Genomic DNA, 25110 nt, shown 5'->3' with positions numbered 1-25110 from the left:
AAATGTTGTTGGTTGCCTTTTTAATATTTAACTTCATAAAACCATTGAGAGGTTGGGGTTTTTTCTTTGTATTCTCTTATCCTTGTTAGGTCAATTTTGCTGATGATTTTGTAGTCATCCTAAAATCCTTCCAAGGGCCCAAGATGTAATGAGTAATACTGTAAATAATGTGATAGCATCTTATTATCTAAGGTATAAATGGAAAACTATTATGGGTGACAAAATATTTTTTAGGGGGGGAATGAGCTAAGCAAATACATAAAGAACCAGGCAGTACGCAGTGCATAACCCATTAGCCTAATACATATCTGTAAAAAAAGCAACAATTAACTAAGTATGGAGAGAGTTTCTTTCCCTCGGAAACTTTCCTTTCTTTTCTTTGCAAGGAAATGATCTTCTTTAATGGATCATTTATTTCATAGCTGTCTGCAATAGGGTTCTTCCCCTTTCCTTTGAAATCTCTGGGTATAGTCATTGTGAGAGACAGTGAGCTGAAAGAAACACACACCAACTCCCTTGTTAGATCACCTATTACTCACTCTGGCCATGATCTTTGCCCACTGACTTTGACTGGGGTTATGATGAGGTATGTTGTTTGGAAATAAAATTCAATAATACTGACCTTTCAGGACAAACTTGGAGTATATTTGTATCACTGAATTAATTCCTGCCACCTCTGGACAGTTGTTTGATCTCTTTGTAAAGATCTTTTCTTGTCAAATAATGGTCAGCTAGTCTTACTGTCTGCAAATCTCCCCCCTCGAAGGGCGTGCTGCAGTTATTAAAAGAAGACTGCCTGAAAAGCAAAAAATATACTGTTAGAACCTAATTATTGTGCATATGAGAGTAATTGAGGTTGCAGCCTCTACTCGTCTGACCTAAGCGCCATAGTTCTCTGAGGTAGATAAACACTGGCATACCCATTTTCTGGGTGGGAAATAGAGGAAGAGAGAGGTTGCATTATTTGTCCATGTAACACAACGACTTCTTGATAGGGATGAGATTGGAAATCACAGACTCTCATGTTCAGTCTATAGACCTTGCTGCTTTCCTGAACACCCTCTCCTGAAGGATGAGTCCTGTGAATGTGCCCTATAATATTGGATATTAAATGGTTGCAAAATTCACTGAAGCTGGTGGACTGGTGTTACAGTCCCTCAGAGAGAGAGAAGCTAAGCACTCTTCCATTCAGTGAGAGGTAGAATGGTAGAAGATACTGTCCAAAATTACAGGAGTAATAGGAATAATAAAGAAGCCCATACATGATGGCTTGGGGGGGGGGGAAACCAAACCAAACCAAACCAATAAAAAGGGCGCAGAATGTCACTTGAAATTATGCCAATGAAACAGCATGATTTTTTTTCATTAAGAAATGGTTGTGTGAATTCAGATTTAACAGAGTTTCAAGATAAAAAGTGTTCTGCCTGGGGGATATGGTTCATTTTCATATTACAGGGATTTTGAGTAAAATACGTTTGGATAAATAAAGTTCAATTGTATATAGAGCATGGCAAATGGAGTGGTTTGTTTTCAGGTCAGTGTCTGGAAGCGGAGATTGACTGCACAAGAGTAAGAGCAAGGGATTCAGTATATTAAGGAAACACATTCTTTAGGTACATTTCTTCTACAAGTGTCATGACAACTAAACGGACCTACTAAACAGCAAAAGTTTATGCACTGCTGTTACCACACTGAAGGCTGGCTGTGCACAGTCTGTATTCTGCAGTACCGCTTACTTTATGATAAACTGATTGTCTTTCCTCATCCTCTGTAACTGCATTTGGGAACAATAAATGAGTACGAATGTGTAACTGCCATAAAGTAAAGCTTTAAGATTTCATGCACCACCTTCTCTAAGCCATGGTAAAAATACATTTCAATATAAATATTGAATAGTACTCTGAAGCATGTTATTGCAAAAGCATGGTTAATTCAATGTTGGTTGAAACTGCGGAGCAGCATAGTGATGCAGTACACCCAGAAATATCCTTGTATATGTCAACAGCAGAATTAGCAACCTGTGCTTGAGCATTTAAAAATATTGTAGTTGTAAAGATTAGGGGGAACAATTCTGCTTACCTTTTGGGTCTTTTTGTCCTCAGGGCCAGCTTCTGAGGGGCAACTGAGTGCCTTTCTGGTATCTTAGCCAACACTTGTCTTTGCCTGAACTACTCATCTTGCAGAATTAAACCAGTCAAAACTTCAATGACCTTACCTCAGAATACTTTTGTTTATCTGAAAATGTAACTAGAAATATCCAGAATGAAGAAAAAGAAATAAACCAAATAAATGACATCATCCTTGCGTTACCTAATATTTCCTGCTAGTGTATAATAATTAACAATTACTAGGGGGCAAAAGAAAGCTAATCCATTCCTTGGAAAGTAAAGCACTGTTATTCCCAAGTAACAAACTTCCCAAGTAACCTCAGCTGCCCCAGTGCATTCCAAGCCAGACAAGCTGTTTCAGAGATAGCAAGGGATCAGGTTATACTCGAGCGATGTGCTACAAGGTCTGCACTTTGAACTGCATCCAGAAGTGAATAGGCCATCAAGGCAGCTGCTGAGGAGCCAGTGAAAATGTTCCTACTAGTTAAACTGGTCTAGCTGAGGGGTGGCCAGATTCAGCTCAAGTGGTAGTTTTCCAAAAATACATAGGGATTTTGGTACATATTACCCAATTTCTACAATTTTCACCAAATTAAGAGTTGGAAAGTTATTAAGTTATCTGGTAAACTATTTTGAGGATGAAAAATGCTTCATAAATGACAGTGAGAATTATATGAATAGTGACTAAATAAAGTGTAAGAGCTTGTGCTCCTGAGCCGTGTTTTCAGAAAGCAGAGATAATCCTATTCGTAGTTTTTCTCCAGTGCTTACAGTTTTCCACACATACCCATGTCTTACAGCTGCACAGAAAACACAGCTCTGCACACCAAAAGCTTTATGACAATGTTGTAAGAAACTTTATTCCAGTTTCTGTTGTTACTAATCTGTAAAACTGCAAACCTGTCTGGAGCTTCTTTACAGCTACACTGAAGTGACTGACGGTAGAATTTGGTCTCTATCAGATAGTCTTGGTTGATACTTAAGCATTTGTGATGTCTAGTTTGCAGTGTTGGGTGAAATCTGTATCATCTTCTGTTTCAACATCTTTGCTGTTCTGGAACATGACTTGAATATTTTTCCTCATATGTGTGTGAAATGAAATCTAAAGGATGATGTTTCAGTCCGGCTTATTCCAAATTTCATTCCAGTATTGACCTCTTTATTTTACCCTTGCAGTGATTTGGCAAAAAAATGTCTATCAGTCTCCACTTCTTGAATTCTGTTTGATCCTGGTAGGTCTCTGTGCATCCTGGGGCAACCTGCAAACTCGAGGTTGTTGCCTCCTCTGCTGTTTTTGTATTTGTGGTGAGATGAAATGCACTGTTAGCACCAGGTGAAGTGTTTGTGGCGGCTGGTTAAACCAATACAGGCAAAGAGTATGTTCACTTTGATATCTCTCTTTACACTTTTTACAGTGGTGAATGCCACCAATGGTTTCCTTCACAGCAAGCCCATCCTTCACATGGGAACTCTAACGTTGTGCTCAGAGCAGCAGACACCTGCTGTGACAAAGGGGACTGAGAGTGCCATCCCCTAGCCATATAAGAACATGGGTAAGAAAGACAACCATAGGGGAAAAAAAGGGAAAACTTGTTATGGTTCAGAAAGGTCTTGGATTGATTCGTTAAAGGAATCTCCTTAGGTTCAGATCACATGAGCAAACCAAAGCAGAAGACTACATAAGGTTGCTTACTTTTTTTCTAGATCTGCTAATGTATTCTCTTATGTAAAGCAAAGTGATTCTTTACTGGAAATAATTCAGAACTTGTGGACCATGTGTTCCTGGAAAGATGAGCTTGGGGAAAATGTGTATTGAAGCTGCTCCGGTGCGGTGTGGAGAGAGCCGTTACTGATCTGGTGTGCCCTGGGAGAAAGGATCCAGGAAGATTCAGGTCTTCAGAGGGTTGCTGGCCCCACAGGCTGTGCCACAGAAGTCTCCCAGAGAGAGCAAGGACATGTGGCTACAATCTCTTTAGACTGAGGAAAGCTTAAAGCTCTTCTAGGTCACAGTAGAGCAGCCAAATGAGTCATGCAGTGAGGTTGAGTGAACTTCAACAAGGCGATGGAATAATCTTCTACTATTTATTTGATATAAAATTAATAAGTGAAGAGGAACATTTTTCAGAACAGGTAACTGCTGTTACCATAAACATATATTTATATGTCTTGAAAACAGTTGTCCTATTGTTCTTCTTTAAAAAAATTACTTGATTTTTAAATTGCACACAGACATTCAAGGAAATTAACGTCTCCAGAAACATGGTCCTCCATGTCATTCATTTAGTCATGTCTAATAAATGCTGTTTCAAGTCTGCTGAGTGTATTTAAATGAGGAAACTTATAATTTTCTCCTACTGTACCTGAATTTTCAGTCAAGATGAAATTATATTTTTTGCATTTCTCTGTTTATCTGGTACACAGAACACAACCCAATCTAAACTAAAATGATTAATCTAACTCATACCAAAAAATAAGGAACAGAGACATAGGTAAACATCATACAGCTTCTGGGAAAATGCATTTCTGAAGTGAGAGCAATTCTAGTGAAGCCCATGTACAGTGATTGTGCACCCTGCTCTTGGAAACCTTTTCTTGGTTTCTTTATATGTACACTATAAATTTTATTTCTTTAAAATGTTTTAAAAGTATGGATTTGCCATTTATTTATTTCAGTCATCTCCTGTGGTTTAAATTTCTTTCTCCATCCTGCAATGAAAAGCTTATGTTCTAATAACCTAGGAATAAATTTGCAGGTGCTTCAAGGTTTTTAATTTGAGAGGAAATCTGTACTGTAAGATGTGTTTTTCAACGTAGTCCTTTGATAGTCTGATGTGCCATAAATCTTATAGCATGTTAGCTATAAATTTAACATGCAGTTTGACAGCTATGTTTGATTTTGGTTCTCTAAATGATTCTGAAGGAATAACAAGAACCCATTTAGACAAGAACAAGAAACTCCAGCCTTTTATTTACCTCAATTTTGAGAAAGTAAATTGTGTTTGTTAATGAATAACATCAGAAAAATTAGCAGACTACAGGAACCTTTCAATTCTCTGACAGAATTTTAGACCTTGTTAGCAAAACCCTTTCGCACTCTGGTAGTTACAGGTAAAATCCCAGGCTAAAGGGCTTGAGATTCTCGTCATTCCCTGATGCAAAAGGTAATTCAATTCTGGCTGCTTTTTATTCTGTTCAGTTTCAGCTGTTCTCAGTAACATTGGCAAGGTCAGTGATGTGCTTTAACTAGGTACAGCTCAGTCACACTATTGTATGTATATTCCACCAAGACGCCTCATCAACTGCATGCAAAATTTGTTCCCTTAAGACACTTCAGAGGCAGTTAGCCCAGGTGGTGAAATATTCTCTGAAGTCACTTAAAATGCAATGACTCCATTAAATGAAATAAAAAGCGAGCATCAGCAGTCTTGGCATCTGTAAGAATACAGATACCTGACATTCAGAAGCATGTTGTGTAACAACCAACATCAGTGTTCAGCCCTAGTCTGGCTCCAGCTGAATTCAAAGCAAGTTGAATGGAAGCAAGATCAGCTAGGGAGTTTATTTTATGTAAAATATAAACACGTTAACAGGAGAAAATACTGTTTTCTTATGTTACAGCCTTAATAACCAACATGAAATTTATCTTACAGTTCTGTAGGTAGTGCAGGGTTTAATTACATGTACATGATTAAAAAGAGCAGGTACTCAACTGTACACATACACCGCGTATTGTACATTTTACTAGAAATTCAGTATTTTCATGTGTCCCCAATTATGTGCCTAATAATTCTACTACCTCTTATTCCATTTAAAAAACTAGCACAAAGTACTTAAGTAGTTTTATTATGATTGCATTGTTTTGACAAGGTAGAGAGGGACTATATATTTACAAACAGATATACGTATTCAAAGCCTCCGAAAAAACCAGCCCTTTCCTTATTTCTTCCTCTTCTCTTTCTTCTTCCCCCTACCCTACACTCACATTTGTACAGCATATGGTGACTTTACTCCTAAAGAGTCATGGGTAAGTTCTGGAGCTTGCGTTAGGTCTTTTTTAACAAAAGCCACTGAAGCTAGAAAATTGTCTCCAGGAAAAGCACTTGAACCTGTAACATGGCTGCCCTGGTGTTGCTCTTGCTGTTAGAATGAGAGTTGAGAGAGGACTAGGAAACAATTTAGTACGTGAACACAATCTGTCTTGGGACACACAATCTGTCTTGGGACATTTGCAAATATGAACACCATTGTAGAAACATTGCTGATGCTTAAACTCAGCCTCTTTAAGGAATGTATACGTATTAATGAGGTTTCGGGGAGCAGGGAGAGAGGGGTTGCAAATACTTATTAATTATCTACCGTGGCAGGCAAGATGTTTTGGTGAACCACAAGGTGTCTTCACAAAGGGTTTTCTCCTGCCACTTTGGAACCCCTAGGAGAAGGGTTGGGATTATCTAGAGGTTGGAGCACCAATTTCACGCTGAGGGTTAGGAAGCTGCATGCTAGTCCAGCTCCTCCTACAGACCTACCATGCTATCACAGAAAAGTGACTTGCTCTTTGATATTCTTGTATATAGTGAAGTTGCCACCTGCAACAGCCTTCATCAGAAGCATTAGGCTGTTAAATTGACTACTGTGAATGGCACACAGAAGTTAATCTATTTTAGACTGTGCAATAGTCCCAGTTGATAACCAAATGAAGCAGAATTATTAAAGAATTATAGCAACTCTGAGACCATGAATAAAGGGACTTATGTGTGGTTTCATATTAAATCATTCAGGCAAAGCCAGCGAGCAAACCTCCTAGGGGGTAAAGAATCATTAGTGTGTAAAAAGGTGTGGGCTTAGCCCAGATGGCCCCATCAGGTGGGCACATACCTCCTGATAGGTGTTATTTGACTTTGTATGCAAAAGGAGTGTGTTAATCTCAATAAGTCTTGTGGACAGGTTCAAGCAATCTCTTTGAAGTAATGCATGTTAACGGCAAAGAAATTAAAAGGGCATCTATTAAGGCTTCCCAAGGGCTATTTAAATACTAAATGCCATGTTAGATTGAGAAGAAGCACCTCAGCAACAGAACTGATGTAACAGGAAAAAGCCCTAGTCTTTCCATTGATCAAAGAGAATACAATGTCTAAAAAACTAAGAATAACCCTTGCATAACAACACAAAAAGTCAGTGACTTTCTCTTATGGATACCACAGATGCTGGCCTCTAAGAAACATCCAGTGTCTTTGATAGATGGTGTGGGTTTTTTACACCAGCACTTACTCTACTTCATTCTCTCTTCCCTTTATATGAGTCCAAGTGGAGAGAAGGAAGATGCAAAAAGATTGCTCTCCTTGCTAGCACTCACACAAGGTCCAAGAATAAATGCAGCTCTCAAGATTATTAATAATTGAGACTGTACAGAGCACAGATAAAATGGCAAAGAGAGCAATACTTGTATCATCAGTTGATTGACAGCTAACTCCGTGTTTGGTAAAAGAGAATTCTCCTGTAGAGCTTTTCTAAATTATAGTCATTGATAACTGTGCCAGAGATTAAAGTATTACAGTCATTCTCAGATGGGTTAGCAGGTAGAGTGCAAAAAAGGTTGTGAAATGTGCACTGTGAGTGCAACACATCAGCTACATACTGCTATGTGTAGCAGACACATAGTAAATACTGCATCCTTGTAATGTATGAACAAATTTGGGCTTCCCAAATTTACAACCCAACTAGGACTACAAGCCTAAAAATTGAAATTGGGTTGTAACTAGAGATGTTGGATCACAAGCAAACATCTGCAAAAGCAAAAAGACAAAGGCAAAATGTTAAGCTGATTGGAATTTCACAAGATTGACTGTTGCTTAAAGTGCTTGGGTTGATTACATTTTAAAAAATCAAAGTACATAAAAATTTAAACAGGAAACTAATAATATTAACTACATAAGTTATTATACAAATACAATAACAGACCAACAAAAGAGAAATAAATTAAAACGAACACTGATAAAAGGTACTGGCAAAGAACAGGTACACAGCCAAAACTTCTTAAAATTTCTAGTACACATTCAGCTGTAAGATACTGCTCACACTTGTCAGCCACAAGCAGCAAAAAAGAGACAAAACAAGAAGGGTCTGCTGCTGAGAGGCATCAAATTGCTGGCAGCTGGAAGCTGCCAGCTCAGGTCCCAAGTACATGATGCTGTAACAGATGGGTGAATGAAATGTAATGTCTGAAGATAAAAGACAGGTTGTGGTAGCACTTTAGGACCCACCATGTAACATGAATTTCAGTTTCAGCTTAGTTAGGTCTTTAATATCTTTATTAAATCTATTGCAAAGGAAACACCTACTGCTTTATTTTCTTTACTCCAACTGCTAAAGGAACAAGGCTTTTAAGATGTAATCTACTGCTCTGAGGTAACTGTAAATTATTAAAATAAAATTGATCGGAGTAATTTTGGGACTGACTTAATTTCAACAAAGTGATCTGCTTCACTGGTATGGTTTCTCCATCACCACCCTCTTCTGCCTCCCTCTGCTATGTCCCCAAAATAGAAATTATTACATAAAATCCTGACAGCCTGTTCTGTGAAACATAAAAGTTGAGGTCTGAGCTCATCCTCTAAGGTAACTGATTCATCAGCACTGCAGTGCTTCATTGGGTTCAGTGGAAAAACAGCACAGGACAGAAATGTTCTTTTTTTTAAAGTAAGAACATAGTACTAAGATTTATAAATGGACAACACATCTCAGCAACAGCGTGTGAAACAAATAGAAAACTTCAGATGTCATAAGGCCTAATATGCTCAGAACCCGACACCATAAAAATAGTAATTTTAGGGAAGCACAGAATACTATTAGACATCTGTGCTACAATTTTGTTTTCTAGCTGCTGGCTGAAAAGCTTTTATTGTCCTAGATATTTTTCCATTCTTTCATAAGGGGCAGGAAATCTATACATAAGCATAAGAGAAAAAGGATTATGTTTTATTTAATCAACTAAAATACTTCATATCATATGATTGTTCCTGTGAGGATCCCAATCCTGCAAAACCCATGTGAATGTCCTTAATTTGACATAGAAGAGAAGTTCTGCTGCCTGGACTGGTGCTATTCATACAGCCGTGATGGACAGCTTTTGCTGGACTGAAGTCAAGACATTCAGCACACTGTAGACTGGATATAATTTATAGAATTGTGACTGCAATTTATTTTTTTTTAATCAAAAGTAGATGTTCCTTAATCTAGCTGGTGTTAGCATAAAGTGAGTATTGCACAATTTTTCAGAGCTAATATCAGACCGCTGATGTTGGACTGGTGTGATACTAGTGCTGTGATCTTTTCATGGGCTAGCATGAATTTAAAATTTTTTTCATACTTTATGAAAAAGCTTATTCTAGTAATTTTACTCTCAATAACATACTGCAATTATCTGTATGTTTTACAACCTAAAGCTGTCTTGCAGTTGGAGAAAACCAAAGATTATTATCCTGTTCTTTAGCATTTAAATATTAATTCATATTAGTAACATTTAAAAAATCAATTTTCAGATAAGTCAATTGACATGGAAAACATTTCCTAAAATTGAACTGATTTAAAAAATATTTTTATGAAAAATTACTTTTCATATAAACACGGGCCCTAAACATTCAAATGATACCTTAAGAATACCTTTTTTGTTGCTTGTTTTGAAATTGAAGAATGACCTAAGAATGTTCAACAGTAAACTGTGAAGTACAGACCTTTGGACCAGCACTGGTTAATGCTGATCTAGAAAATGCCATCATTCACAATAAGGAAACCATACCCATTTTAAAAAGCAAGTGATTATTATATATTTATAGGGAAATTCTGAATGCTTATAAATAAATCCATTAGAGAGGGATTTGCAGGTTTAGCTTTTCAGTGGAAAGGCTCCTGGGCCTCAGTGAGAGTTGAAGTCTCCTGTAAGATGTCCGCCTTCTGTGTTAGAGAGAGAACATTTTGTTCTAACATCAATAGAAGAACTACAGTTGCATCCCAATTATGCTTGTCTTGAGCCTGCATACCAGCCTTCATTCATATGAGTGATCTCTGTAGACCACTACTATTATTCACATAAGCGCGTACTCTAAGGTTACATTCTACGTCTGTTTTCCTGTATAGGTATAATAACATGATAAATCACAAATAATGTTAGATGAGAAGTCCACTTCTGTTTCTCATTCAGTGTAAAGTGCTACATTTCATTAGTGTACAAAATGGCCGTTGATAAATCCAACTGAACTTCAATTGATGTTACAGTAGAAGCTAGTACTTCATTTTCACCATTGTTTAACAAAAGATATTTCACATTCACAGTAGATTACAATGAAAAAAAGTTATTCTCTTTCCTACAGAAGACTAAAATATAAGATTTAGCTACACTTCAAAAGCCATTTCTTGAAATGGAGTGTTGGCCATAAAGTGGCAGGCAGAATTCTTAAAGAAAAGAAGGACCAAAAGCAATATTGTCTAAAAAAGACTTAATGAGAGTGAATTAAATATAACAATTAGAAATAAATTTTGTGCGATGAGAATATTTCCTTCTAAATACTAGAACCAACTGTCAGTCCCCCTGAAGACAAGAGTGGTTTTGCTGTTGACTTCATTGGAATAGGAATTTGGCTACTGAAGTTCAAGAATTGTGTAATGGAGTGAAAGTGTCAAACCAATCAAGGCAGTTACCCAGTGTTACCACTGCCACAACCTGTTATCGATCCCTTCACATACCCTATTGATACTTTCTTCAACATTCATTCTTTGCCAAATTCCAGCATGTGAGTTCAGCAATTTTATTAGCCAGTGCATGACTAGTGCCAGCCAAATTCACCCAGTAAAATCACAAACTAAGCCTTTTGCACTAAGCCTTTTGGTATTTTTAAAATCAGACACTCCAGAGCCGTATCTGTTTCCGTGGTGACCCAAATGCTGTCAAACACGGCCAAAATGTTAGAGATTACATATACATGGCAGTGTGTGTAAACTTATGGTTGTTATTTATTATGTTATGTTGCTAAGAAATGGACTCTGTCTTGAGAAATGAAAGTGGGACCTACAGATATTCAGAAAATTGCAGGATCAAGCCGTGTCTTCTGTATCGTATGAACAACACTTATTTAAATGGACTGTGTAATTTCAGTCTTGACGGATATGCTAGATGTGGGCAGTGTTGCAATCACTGCAACTCAATTAAGTAAACAACCTATGATATTGTTTTAACAGAAAGATAAGCTCAATCTCTATAAATGTAATTTATCTTTGTGTCATACATGTCATCTCACTCTCTTTATTCCAGTGCTCTGTGAGTTCTGAAATCTCACCTCATCTGTACTATCTCATGATAAACAAAATGACTGGACATACAGAATTACTTAGTTCCACTGTAATTTAAATCCCACTATGTGAAGTTTAGGCCTGAGGTTATCCACTGAAAGTTTTTAACAGCCCAAAGCTTAAATGATTTTGGAAGAATATCTTTTTTGCAGCAGAGTAACATGTAAAAAAATCCCCTATACAACCACAATTCCAATCATAATGAAACAGATTTTTTTCCTTACACTTAAAATGGGTAGGTATATGTGAGGATGTATTTAAAGGAATGCTTTGTAAATCCACACACCCCAAAGCCATTTAGAAAGTTTTAAACAATTTTGCCCTAAATGCAATGAACACTTCCATATAAAATACTACTCTAGCTGGATTGGGTTTAACAGTTGACATCCAAATCTTATTATCTGTAAATGTTAGTCCATATAAATTCCACTAAAATCTGACCGCAATTAACTCTTCAATCAGACTTAAAAACTACAAACAACCACCTCTTCCCAAAACAAAGTTCCACATGTCAAAAATGGACAGTTATAGTCAATATCACACAGACCATTTAATAGGAGACAGAGCGTATCGTTGTTCGACCATACAAGATGTGGTCTGTGTAAAAGTCAGTTAAGGGGAGCCATCACCTTCTTTTGCGTGCAGCATCATTGTGCGCAACTGTCACAGTTTGCCAAGTCACTCACTCCCTTGACTGATAGAATAAAATATAGCCAGACTCTGAATTTTTTGATATATCAGAGGTCAGACCATAGAATTCTTCAATAGCTTGAGCATCTATTTTCTGCAAAATAAATAAAAATTTTTAATGTGCTGTTAGTTAAAAGAAATACCAAACATGGATTAAATGGCTGCATACACAAATTCAGTTATTTGTTTCAGGCTAGCAATCAGCAAATTCTGTTTGCAATTTAAGCAGTAAAAGGGTAATGTTCAGGGGCTAAGCCCTATTGGTCTCACTCATGGAAGTCAATAGGAATGTTCGTTTCAGTGAACCTAACTGAATTAGGCTTTTTCCAATAACAGAGAGACTCCTTGGAATGCAGTAGTGAACACTGTTAAAACACATAAATGTGACCATGTCACCCCATCTTTCTGAAATTTCCAGAAACCCTCTTCAAGTCATGCCCCATCCAATGTCCCAGTGCTTACTTTCCTCTGTTGCATTTACTCCCAGGAAATCAGACTCAAGACCTCAGTTTTGCCAAGGTGCCACAATGACATAAAGGGTTTGCTTAGGAATGAATTGCAGAATGCTTGGACAGAATCTGTAATAGCTGTGGGCCAGATCCTGATCTAATTCACATTCAGACAAACCCAGACAGACTACAGAATCCAGACTTTCTTGTAACTTCCCAATTGTCAAAAATTAAAATTCTACAGCAAGGCTAGCTTTACCCAGACCAATTTTGCCAAGTGATTTTGCAAAGGATTGCAACATAATTCCTGGATATTTTAGGTTTTAATGAATTAAATTGATTTTATTAGATATACAAAACATTCCAAATTAAACCCTTGAAGTTGGATATTAAAAACGTTTGATGTTGTTCAGAAATAAAACAACCCCCTCTGACACCGACAGAGTAAGAACTACAGGATTAATAATTCTGTTTGCAATCTTACTTCCTAACAGAATGTCTCATTACAACCAAACTGTGGCTTTGCAGACTAGAAATCTATACTCAGACCTGGATCAGAATTTTAACCCCAAATAGAGAAGAGAACATAAACACAAAAGTTGTGCCCGTGACCTTCAGCATACTGACCTCTACAATGTCATCATCAAACAAGAGCCAAAATCCATGACTTTTCACAATAGTAATATAATGCCCCCGATTCGGTCCACTAGAAAGCAAAACAAAAAAACCAAACCACAAAATATTAGAAGATACTATTCAGTCCATTTTGACAAGTCACATTTCTATATGCAAGCAGACTGAATTATAACTAAATGTTATGAAAAACATAGTAAACCCACCCCGGTGGTGCAGTAGACATTTACTCCTTTCACCTTTTTACTGACTTGTTACAAAGACTTCATCAACTGAAAACTAAATGTGTTGTTTTCATCTGTGCCACGACCATTTACAAATTAACCTATAGAACACTTAACAACTATTAGGCAGGCATCAACTATTGAAAATTTTTTAAAAACATTATGAACTAAATTTAAGGGGGAAAATTGTTTGGTATCAACCGTGAATATTTAGTTACACACAGTCTTTAAGAAGAGGGAGAACAAGTCGTGTTCCTAGACCCCCAAGGATTTTTCTTTTTGTTTCATATTTGACAATACCCCATATGTGAGAAGCTTTGTTAAAGCTCTCATTTTTATTGCCTTGACAGGAGACTGAGGTGATCTGTTGAAGGGCCTACATGCTAGCAGTGTCTGGCCCTCACAGAGTCCTGGCTCCCAAGCTCTCTAAGTGGGCTGATGAGGAAGGAGACATCTCCATTAATTTAAGCCAATCTTGTGACTTTTGGAGGCCTGAGACATTATTTTTTAAACAAGTACAGATTTACTATGAGGGAGGGTGGCTAAGAGGTTCAGGCTAAGACACAGGCAAGTTGGTGCAGCAGCAGGGTTTATGTCCTCCCTCCCACTCTCCTCACATTTTGTCAGGCATGCCTCTGCCCTCGGCAAAATGTCTGGCAATAGCTCGAGATATACATGAAAGTATCTTACCTTCCACAGTGAACAACAACAGCTACCAAGTCATACATCCGATCTAAGTTGACAGCATCGCCAGATGTGTTGAAGAGACGTAACTCCAGAGGAAATACTACACGATAAGACAGCTTAGTATACCTGTGCAATTGCTCCATATACTTGAATCTCTTGAGGTGTAAGGCAAGAATCATTGGCAGTTTTTTTACTCTCATCCTGTGAAACCAGTAGAGTGCATATGATAAAGTTCAAAGCCATTCTGTCTTTCCTTAATGAGTAAACATTTGCATTATAAAAGCACTTTGTAATTAACAATAGTCAACTAGCAGTAGCTTCTAGATACACAAGTAATAGCTTTGAATCTCTGTAGGTTCTCTGGCCCATACAGAGAATGCAGCCAGGGTGTAAGGCTTCTAGATATCTAAACAAAATAAATATCAAGGAGGAGGTTTGTCAAAGCCCAGGAGGAGCATGGTGAAATAGCTTGCTATTCGCTTACCTTTTCTGTGCCTCTTGTTTACTGCAGCAAGTCTCACAGTAGTATTTCTGCTCACTACATAATGTCTCTGTGTTACTGAAGTCTCTGTAAATAAACACAATTATCAGTTCTTAAAGGATCTTAACACTTTTTCCCCACTTGGGCTAATGAACTGGAACCCTAAAAAGACACACAGGATGAAATCCTCTCTCCACTGAGTCCAGTTTTCTAAAACATCTAAAGCAGCTGTACCAGGGTTTGCAAAGGGACTTAAAAGTACCTGGCTGGTATGACAGCCCTGTATTAGGAGCTGAGGCCCTCCACACGATACAGGTAGAGCGTCAGGTATCTCAAAATGGGATTTATATACTGGTCTCTTACATGCCAAGGGGCTGCCTAGACTTGGGTGTAGTCGCTCAATCCATCCAGTCCCTTTTTAAATTATTTGCAGAATGGAACATCTTCAAATGCACTTCTGTCATCCCCAGATAGCTCACATTTTATGGTGTTATTCTGTAAGATAGGTCTGAATCCTCTTACACAGAAGAAATAAGTTGAAATTCCCTCTAACCTCTTGAACTGTCATCCAGAAGTTATTTGATTATACCTTCTTGTTGTCTAAAAAGGAAAGTGTCAGCTAGTATAGAAGATTTTGTAAATCCTGATCAAGTAAATACACTTGGAAATGTTTCTGGATTGAGCTTTTGAAGTGAGAGAGGCAGAGGAAGGATGGTTTGATAGTATCTCTCTCAGTTCACAGAAAAGATTTGTTGGAAGTCACAGTGCTGATATGTTTTGGAGCAGAATTTTAGGTACATAAAAAAAACTTAACTGTATAAAAAATGACAGTAATTTTTTGTCACCTGTAGTGTTACATTGCAGCTGAGCAGGTGTTTCGAGAACTGTAAATGCAGACATAAGCATCTATCTTCCACTTTAAGCACACAGGTTTTCTTGTGACTTTGGGCCTTAAATAGATATATCTGAAGTACAGAACTGTCCTGTTGATTGCACCTACATTGTACCTAATAGACTTCTGAACTCCAGAAAAATTTAGACCCATTCAGACCCAATAAACTCCATTCTACCATCGCAGTTCACATGCACAGAGGCTGAAGCCGCACTGCCTGCAAGTTCAGGCTGTTCTCACAGTAGGCAGCACCAGAATCATCTTACAAAGGCAAAGGGAGGATTCCAGATGATTATTTCTTCCTGGCACCAACACCACAGGCATACATAGATGGGAGAGCTGAAGACTATATAAATTGCCAGGGCATAGGTATTAGAAGTTACTTACCTAACTTCATAAAAGGGGAGGATTTTCCATTTTCAAGTTTTAAGTTCTTTAAGGTTGACAGAGCATGACAGAGAGGCACTTCATATGACTGAATAATATTTATACTAACTGAGAATGCTTTTACTAAGTTTTTTTTCTTTATATGTTTTTAAATAATTTGATCAGAAAGTGCTGAAATTTAGGACAAAATACATCTCTTGAAAGGTAAGTTGCAACAAAACTTTGATCATAAGTGTAATTTTTTTATCTAAAAGAAAAATAAAGCATGATCACTGGAAAGGACTTGCTTCAGTGATAAACACTGATCTCGAATATCTGATTTCACGTTTGAATTTAAAGACAAAATTAACTGAATTCAGCCAATTCCTCTGAAAAACATGGTAGCCTTTCAGGGAATCATAAGTGAAGAGATGAAATTTTAGAAAAGATTAAGAGTTGGGTTATACGTGTGGGGAACAATGCTGCAAGATTCAGTAGAATGTCCTTGTCTAAGTTTTAGATCTTCTGTTAAGGAAAGAGTCTAATCTTTATTTTCAGAGCCTAAAGTCTCAATTTAACAATAAACAAACAAACTTGTGGAATTTATTACTTTCCTTCCCACCTCAAAGTGAAGTAATGGAAATAATATTTTTCTAACATAAAGAAACAAGTATAGAAGATAGAAATTTGATAGATACTGTTTTGTTCTATGCCAAGCCTCCCAGGAAAATGAATTAAACTCAAATAGTTTCTGAATTCCTTTTAAAATGTATTAATTATTCTGGAACCAATAATATCTAACATTTTAAATTATAAGTTGACTGCTATGGGAATTACAGCTGTGAAAGCTGGAGAAATATGCAAATACCTGATAAGCTGATGGACATTCCTTTACATGTCCCTTAGCATTTGTTCTTTTATTCCTTTGTCTTCTACTTCCACCCAACAGGCTGTTACCCTATTCTACCAAAGCAGGTGAGGCAGAGTCATGGAATTTAGAGGCACTACTAATTCACTTATTCAGCACATATTCATTCCTTTTTCTGTACCAGGAACAAAACTGGTGGCATATTTATAAGCAATAACTCTTTCCTTGGGGGGAAGGAGGTATGCAGGTGAGAATTAGATGCTTTTGCTGCTCTTTACAGCTGCAACTTCAGTAGCTGTTTCGTCAATTGAGAATTTTCAGCATGGCACTTCTAATGTATGTTGAACAGTTAAAAACAACAGATCATTGACTGGAGTTCATGCAAAGTCTGCATGTACAAGAGCTATAGGCTTGAGGAACTTTCCTCTATACCTGCAGAGCTAGTTTCAAGGCTTTTCTAACTCTTTCCTATTCCATTAACAGGCCAATCTGCATTCTGTTTATATGGTATTTTAACAGGAGAAAGGAATTTTTAAATACATCCACTCAAGATATAATAATTTATCATTGACCTCATGTGCTTCCACAGTCCATCTCTCTACAGCCTCTATGCTACAGCGTGGAAGATGCTTTCTATTGTTTATATGTATAAATAATACAAATTTTCTGTTTTAAGAGATGAGACAATTCTTAGTGGAATAAAAAAGCACAGGCAGACTAGTTAAAAGGCAGGATCGAATGGACTGGTAAACTTTGCAACTCCTAGTGGAAATAAAAATAATGGAGATGTACTATATTTGTTATTAGACTTCTACTGCTTCAGGCCTGATTTTCTACCTTGTGGAGTTAGACTATGCCAGAGGCTTGTATTCTTTGGACCTCTTAATTACACAAGAACCTTTTCAATCTGAAAGCTACAGAAATAGCTAAAAAGAACATTCATCTGCAGTGGCAAAGAAATTCATTCTACTTAAATGTTATCTTGCACAGTTTTTCTTTAATTTATCTTTTCAATGCAGTAGCACTTAGAGTTGTAAAGACACAGCAAAGCAGTTTTTAAAAAAAAGGAAACAGCAAAGGTTCCAGAAGGAGTAATAACTTGGCCGTTCCTATTAACAGAAACCACAAAAGCACTTACACTTCATTTAATAATGCATAATACCATAGAGCAATGAGAGGAAATCCATATTCTAACTGAATATATGTTTTCTAAACAGAGGTAGACATGCTGCTAGTGTGAAAGACAATCAGAACAGATGATAGGTGATGACTCTCTTCCTGTTTAATCTGTAAATAGCAACCTACACCTCCCACCACAAGAAAAGAAAAACTGGGATTTTGCTTCCCTTTATTGCCAAAAGGAACAATGAGTGGACTTCAAAAGGCACGTCATGCTTTTGGAGTAAAGGCAGATACTATACTGGGATATATAAACAAACTTTTAGGGCATCCATTCTTCTCAGGATTGTGTAGATCTCTGCTGGAATATTGTGCCTAATTTTAGGCAACTGCACTTCAAGAAAGAAAGAAGTTTAATTGGAGAGAGGGTCGAAGAGTAATGAACATGAGCAGAGATCTAGTGGTGAAGATAACCTGTGAAGGAAATGTTGAATGACCTTAGGCTGTTTAACTTAAAAATAAAGTGATGACATTCTTCCTGTATGTAAAAGGTTGCTGCTAAGAGGAAGGGGAGCAACCCCTGGTTTATGTCCAGAGTACACAGGGCAAGCAGAAATGGACTTGAACTGAAACAAGGACGATTCATGTTACACAATGGGAAAAACTTGTTAGTAGTAAGAACGGGAAGGACTGGGATAGGCAATCGAGCTACTACTGCTAAAAGATCTTTTGGAACAGGTTGGACAAGCATCCTCTCTGAGGTGGAGCTAGCTGTTAACCTCTTGGGGTCTCTTTCAACTCCACCACTCACCTGTTGCTTGCAGTAGTGCAGATGCAGCTCTTCCACATCGTAAGCTACAGCCACTGGCTGTTCAGTAGTAGAAATACTATTGGTACTTCTACTGAAGTACTCTGTGCCTTTGCATAAATGGCCTTTCCAAACAAAACATTTCCAGGAAGATTAACAACTAAGAAATTAAATAAAAAATTGGAGAAAGCTGAAGGACGGGTGGTAAGTTCATGTACAGCAGCAGTTTCTAGCAAGTTCACCAGACTAAGCTGTAAGACAAAGTCAGTGCTCAGTCTCCAGTAACTGTATACCATAGAACCAAATAACAACTCAGGTTAGAAAGGACCTCAGAAGATGCACACTTCAGCCTCCTTGCATGTCAGTGTGATTTCAAATTGACTTTGAACACCATAGGGAAAGGTAAGTAATGCTGACAAAAACGAGTTCAAAGTAGTGGCTACAGTGAAGAACTTAAAGTGTGCAAACAAAAACCTGGAGTACCAATACTGATTCAATTATTCGTGACCATGGAAAGACAAAGAGAAAATGGGGAAAAAAAAGATAATAATGCACTCCTTTTCAAAGCCACTCTTTAGGTTGCTCACTTTTAAAATGAGGCTAGTTACTGCAGTGTGGACTACTTGAGGGCTAAGGACTGCTACAGTATCCTACAGGAGACTGAACAGAAGTTGAGAAGGAAAAAACTTACTCCGTCTAGCACTTCAAAATGTAACAGAAGTTACCTATTACAGTTGTGGTATCCACAGAGAAATCACTGCTTTCTGACTCAGGAAATGGTTAGTACCTCATATGCTTTCTCTTTCTCTAACTCTCAGCTTGGGGGTGAGATGCCAGACAACCCTCCCTAGGCATTCCAGAATAACTGTTAAATGCAATTTCAAACTTGGCAGCAATTTTGGAGCTTGAAAGAGTAATTTGACCAACTGATAATCATTACTTTAGAGCAGCAACATATTGTCTTAAATCTAGGTATCGGTTTATTGTTTCAATTCCAAAACTCCAGATATTTTAAATCTCTCAGAATAACCATCCATGCAAGTCTGAAAATTATTTTGATCTCTGAAGTATTTGTTTAATAGTTAAGAGTGTACTAGAAGCAGAACTGAAACTTAGAATAAAAGACTTATCCCCATAATTTTAGGATGAGACACAGAATAAGAAACTTACATGCAGAAAAGCAGACTTTTGAAATCTTTTGCCCTCTAGGGACTCTAGTACTCATTCTGCAAAGCACATGCTTAACTTTTAATATGCACATAAGTCCTAATCAACAAAGCACTTAAGTAGAAGCTTAAAGATAAGCACACTTAAATCCATTTGAAGCCAGTTATTATTCTGCAGCAATTCTTCCAGATGACAAGGCAATCGATTATTTTCCCCAAGAGATGATTTTTTTTCCCATTCAAACACATACATTGAAAGACAAAGTGAGTAAAACAAAATACATTAATGTATATTTTGTCATTAGAGGAAACACCCAGATTACAGTCTTTTTCTTCTGCTTAGGAAAAGCTCAAAACCCAATGTTATTCTACTTCTCTTCTCTGTATCTACCAGACTTGGAAAATTTAGCAAAGTCAGACAGAACTATCTGCCAAAGAGATGCATTTGTTTACCTTAGACAGTGTGTAATTGATGTGTTCTGCTCCACATCAACAGAAAGGTCAAGAAAATCTTCATCTTTGCTACTAACCTGTTGCAAAAAAATATACATGTGAAACAGAGACTTAGTAACTAACGCCATACTTCTAAATGCTGTTTATATCTATGCGCAAATGCTAAAGATAGAGAAATTTGTGCAGAAATAAATTACACAAAAATAATTAATTTTAATGCTTTTAAATTTTTTTCTAGTTCAGCGTGACTATATTTATTAGTAACTCTACCAATCCAGCTTTCATATAATTTAACTTCTGTCTGTTCCACTTATCCAAGCCCACCAACCAGTAGACCGCAGTCTATTGTTCATTAAAGGGGGGCCATCATCCCCTATATAAGCTGTGACTGGTGCATTACATATGTCCCCTTGTTACGCAACACAGCCTAGTTTATTATTTTACTGGAATTTTATTTACTATTTGTATAATATATTACACTAAATAATCACAGTTTATGCCCTATATATTTATTTAATTCTACTATTAAAGATGCAATGAAGATACTTTCCAAATAAGCATCTGCCAAGAAATGTCATATTTAACCATGTTGCATTTTCTCTCCAGTGAGCATTCAAAAGACTGGCTTTATATTTCTGGCTGACACAGCTGCATTTCCCCATTGAATATTGTTCCTGGTCAATAATTTTGATTAAAAAATTCAAAGATTAAAGGTAAAAATGGCAAAGTGATAATATTTTGCAAAATCATTTTGATTTTCCCAATTTTTTTTAGACAGAAGGAGAAAAATTCTAATAAAGAGTTTTTATTTTAAAAAAGTAACCCCAAGTATTTTCAGAATGACAGATCTTGATTATTGCTTTGAAAATGATTTTTCACTTAGTGTTTAATCTTGAAGATGAAATAATGTTTAAAAAAAAAAAAAACATCCAGACAGATAATTGTTGTAATACTTCAGCTGAGTCAAAAAGACTGCAGAATTACTTACTGCACATGAATTTAGTCATATTCATAACAACCAATTCTGTTTATAAAATGGTGCATGAACACTCCATATTTTGCCTTCTATGACTGCATTTCCTTAGAATAACTAAATCAGATGACTGGATAGTGAAGTTGAAATCAAGAACTTCAGTAGAGGGGTTGAATCCATTGTTCTGACACAAGTCCCTCATGCTCAGATTTCTGCAATTCTATGGATGTGAAAGTTGCATACTACTTTCAGCTCATCTTTGCATTATGTCAGGGGTCCTATAAACATGGTGAATGCAGCCCATATCAGTTCTGAATCCAGAGGAACACCTTTAACAGGATGAATTTTGATATTATCAAAGATGTGCAGAGGCATAATGCGCACCCAATTAAAATGAACAGCAGTTCTTCAAACAAAAATCCTCCCTGAGACCTGATTTGACCCACAGGGGACAAGAAACCACAAAACTGGCAGCAATCAACTGCAGTATAAACATACAGCTAGAATTTGAAAGACAGAGCAACAAAGCTTCAGAGAACATTGTGTCTCTATGGCTGGAACTAGAGTTCTGTCAGACACATTGCATATCAAGAAAGAGGTTAAATACTTGGAAAAGTCTTTGGCAAGTATAGTGTTTCATCTGAATACCACAAAGAAGCTAGGAATTTTGTTATTGATTTCAGCACATCAAATATTTACTGAAAGGGGAAGATGAGCTAGTTGGGGCTAGAATAACATGGACCAAAACTAAAGGTAGCTGGAAAACCAGATTCAAACTGCATTCTTTGTGAGAATAAGAACTGCTGGAATCTGAATGATTCTTCACGCACTGCATATGAATATTTTAGCAAAAGAACATCTTTTAATCCATTTTACAATTTCCCAAAGATTTCGAGATACAATAATACAAGAAAAACAAACTGGAAAAGTATCCTGAGTAGTATACAGTATTTTTGCATTCACAGGAAGCTACAGACAAGCCTTTCTACAGCAGCAATACCTAGCACAATTTTTTCCATAAAGCTTGGTCTCATTGAATTACAAATAGGGTGTTGTGCAGTTTTGCTGTTACCCAAGGACACATCCTGACTTCAGTACAGTTTGTCTCGGTAAACACTGGATGTTAATTTATAATTAGGCCACAACCCTTTGAAGAAGCTTGTCAGATAAAAAATAATTCTAAATTCTAGCCTTTCGCTTATTTTAACTTGCTACTATTACTTGGGCTTTTATAATTGAAATAGATTAAAGAATTAATTTTCAATATCTCGCTCTGGTTTTCACTTATACAAGCTTGTTCCAAACTTGGTACAACCCCTTTTTTCACATTGACTATCACTGTATCTCTTTTTTCTCCTCTGTCTGACCCAAATCCCTGGAGAAGTCGTATTTTCTTGGAGTATAGAGCTATTCTTTATGATTATCAATATCAGAATATGTTCTTTTACACATCTGGTAGGACCTGGGTAGGGTTTATCTCACCTAACTTCAGCTATCTAAAGTTAGATATTTAACCTCAGCTTGCTGTCTGAAGATACCTTCTCTGGGCACCTTCTCCAGGCACTTTAATGCAGATAATCTATAAAGTTCCATTTCCTTTAGAGGAAGTCCTTGGTAGCAGTGTTGGTGTGAGATAAAAACACATTATTCTTAGGCCAGATCAGTTTGCTGGCGCAGTTCACAGCATTGCTGCACCAACAATTGCAAAAGCTCAGTAACACTGTAGAACCAGGACAAGATGTATCGAGCAGAATACCTGATACTGCTGAAAACTTTCAGTTTCATGAAACAGCCTAGAGACAGATGGAGACAGCTTCTTGCAGGAGCTCCTTTGCAATCTCCATCATCTACAGAAGGAGCTGAGAAAACTAGTTCATCCTTGACAGCTACCTTTTACAAAGCAAAGGTTAGGTGAGGTAATTCCAACCTTTTTGGAAAGTCAGGGTCACTGCTCTATCCAAAACAAATTTTTTTCTTGTCTGTGTTACTCTTTCACATAGCAACCTCACAGAGAGAAACTTTTTTATTATTTCTTTTCCCTTAAAGTAGGAGCATGTGATTGAAAACCACAGAAATCAATAGGAGACTTGCAAGCAGGTTTCCTAACTGAGACTAATTTTTACTCATACGTCAAATATAAGAGACTTCAAACTGACAGCATCCTCTAGAAAATATTAGGGAGATAAAAGAAAACATATGGTTTGTTAATAACAAACCCTCTGTATGCCAGTCACATTCTTAGGATTGAATTAACACAAATTCATCTTAACATTTCACTTATTCATGGAATGATGATGTGAATATCTTCTTCCAAAGTTACAGTAATAAGGAAGGGTATTGATTAACTAGCAAGGATTTTAACTGTAGGGATATGTATTAGGACAGCAAGACTTGGCATAGGTTAGCCAAGTAATGCTTAGAAAAATAAATTTTTAGAAAAGAATATACTCACTTCAAGAAGTAAAGTCTACAGGAATATCCACAATTCTCAGATGTCTGAAAAGATTCATATATTTATATATATAAAATGTATCTATCTATTAAAGGCCAACAACCAAAAAAACCCCAAAAATCTATCCCAATGCTTACGGTTTCACAGTTCAAACATCTAGTTTCGTTAGTCAGTGTTCCCTGAAAAATCTCATGCACCCAGGTGAGTTCTTGCTTATTGTTCTCTTCAGCTTCATTCATGTTGCCATTTTTCAGTTTCCCATTTTGCTTTTCCTGTTTCTTCTCCTCCTGCAAAATGTCTGCGATGGTGTTGAGCAGGTAATTTAAAAACTCATGTGCATCCTGCTGCATGTAGTTGTCAAAGAGATCTGTGAAGAAGAGAGTTGAGATTTCTAAAGCTGAGTATATCCTTTCCTTCAAGAAAGCAAACTAAATTCATTATTTCTTTCCAAATACATGTACTGGCCCTTGCTCAGCAAAGTTATTTAAAATCATGCCAAAGTAGAGCAGTTTTGCAGTCACGCTGGCTTCCATGAAGCAACTTTGGTGGAAGGCTTCATCTCACCTAGCTTTAGCTGTCTGAAAGGTTATGCTCTTCTTTGGAGTTGGTTGTGTAGGCTCCCATCACAGTCAATGAAAAAAGCAAGAGGGTGACTCATCCTAAATTAATTCCTTAGACTAGATGTCTAACTTTAGGCAGCACTGACTCCCACCCATATATTCCAAGTCCCTCAGACACTTACGAACATCACAGAGTTTGGACAGTAAGACACATGGCTGGGGAAACTGAAGACATTGGATGCTGACACATACTAGTGTACTGTGTCCGGCTGCGATGGAGTTACCTTTCCTCACAGCAGCCCATATAGTGCTGTGCTTTGTACGTGTGGCTAGAACAGTGTTGATATCGCACCAATGTTTCAGCTATTGCTGAGCAGTGCTCACATAGCATCAAGGCTGTCTCTCCAGCCCACTCACCCCCAGCCCCTGCCAAAGGCTGGTAGGCTGGGGGTGGGCAAGAAGTTGGGAGGGAACATAGCTGGAACAACTGACCCAAACTGACCAAAGGGATATTTCATGCCATGTGACCTCGTTTCTAGCAATAAAAGGTAAGAGAAAAGGGGGGGGTGGAGGGGGGGTGTGGGGCACATTCATTATTACAACATTTGTCTTCAGAAGCAACTCCTACGCATACCAAGGCCCCGCTTCCCAGGGAGTGGGTGGAAATTGCCTGCTGATGAGAGGTAGAGAATAAATCTCCTTTGGTTTTGCTTTGCTTCCGCATGTGGCCTTTGCTTTTTTTTTTTGTTACACCACCTTTATATCAACGCACAAGTTTTTTTCATCTTATTTTCCCCCGCTGTCCTGCTGAGGAGGGGAGTAAGAGCCAGGCTTGGTGG

General features: G+C 37.4%; 1 protein-coding gene across 3 annotated transcripts in view; it reads right to left on the bottom strand.

Annotated features, from left to right (window-relative positions):
- Window positions 1-8006: 8006 nt before the first annotated feature.
- The window catches only part of USP46 (ubiquitin specific peptidase 46), a 32713-nt gene continuing 15609 nt past the window's right edge, over window positions 8007-25110 (bottom strand). For all 3 annotated transcript variants that reach the window (XM_052780073.1, XM_052780074.1, XM_052780075.1), the window contains 6 exons: window positions 23849-24078; window positions 20287-20363; window positions 14618-14701; window positions 14137-14334; window positions 13217-13295; window positions 8007-12234 (listed from right to left, as the gene is read on the bottom strand). In XM_052780073.1, the coding sequence (XP_052636033.1) occupies window positions 12133-12234; window positions 13217-13295; window positions 14137-14334; window positions 14618-14701; window positions 20287-20363; window positions 23849-24078 (770 nt within the window). In that variant the 3' untranslated portion in view covers window positions 8007-12132. The remainder of the gene's footprint in view (window positions 12235-13216; window positions 13296-14136; window positions 14335-14617; window positions 14702-20286; window positions 20364-23848; window positions 24079-25110) is intronic.

Source organism: Harpia harpyja, chromosome 2 (assembly GCF_026419915.1).
Source record: "Harpia harpyja isolate bHarHar1 chromosome 2, bHarHar1 primary haplotype, whole genome shotgun sequence".
Classification (NCBI taxonomy): Eukaryota; Metazoa; Chordata; class Aves; order Accipitriformes; family Accipitridae; genus Harpia; species Harpia harpyja.
The sequence above is the reverse complement of the archived record's forward strand: the minus strand, read 5'-3'. Positions and strand labels throughout refer to the sequence as shown.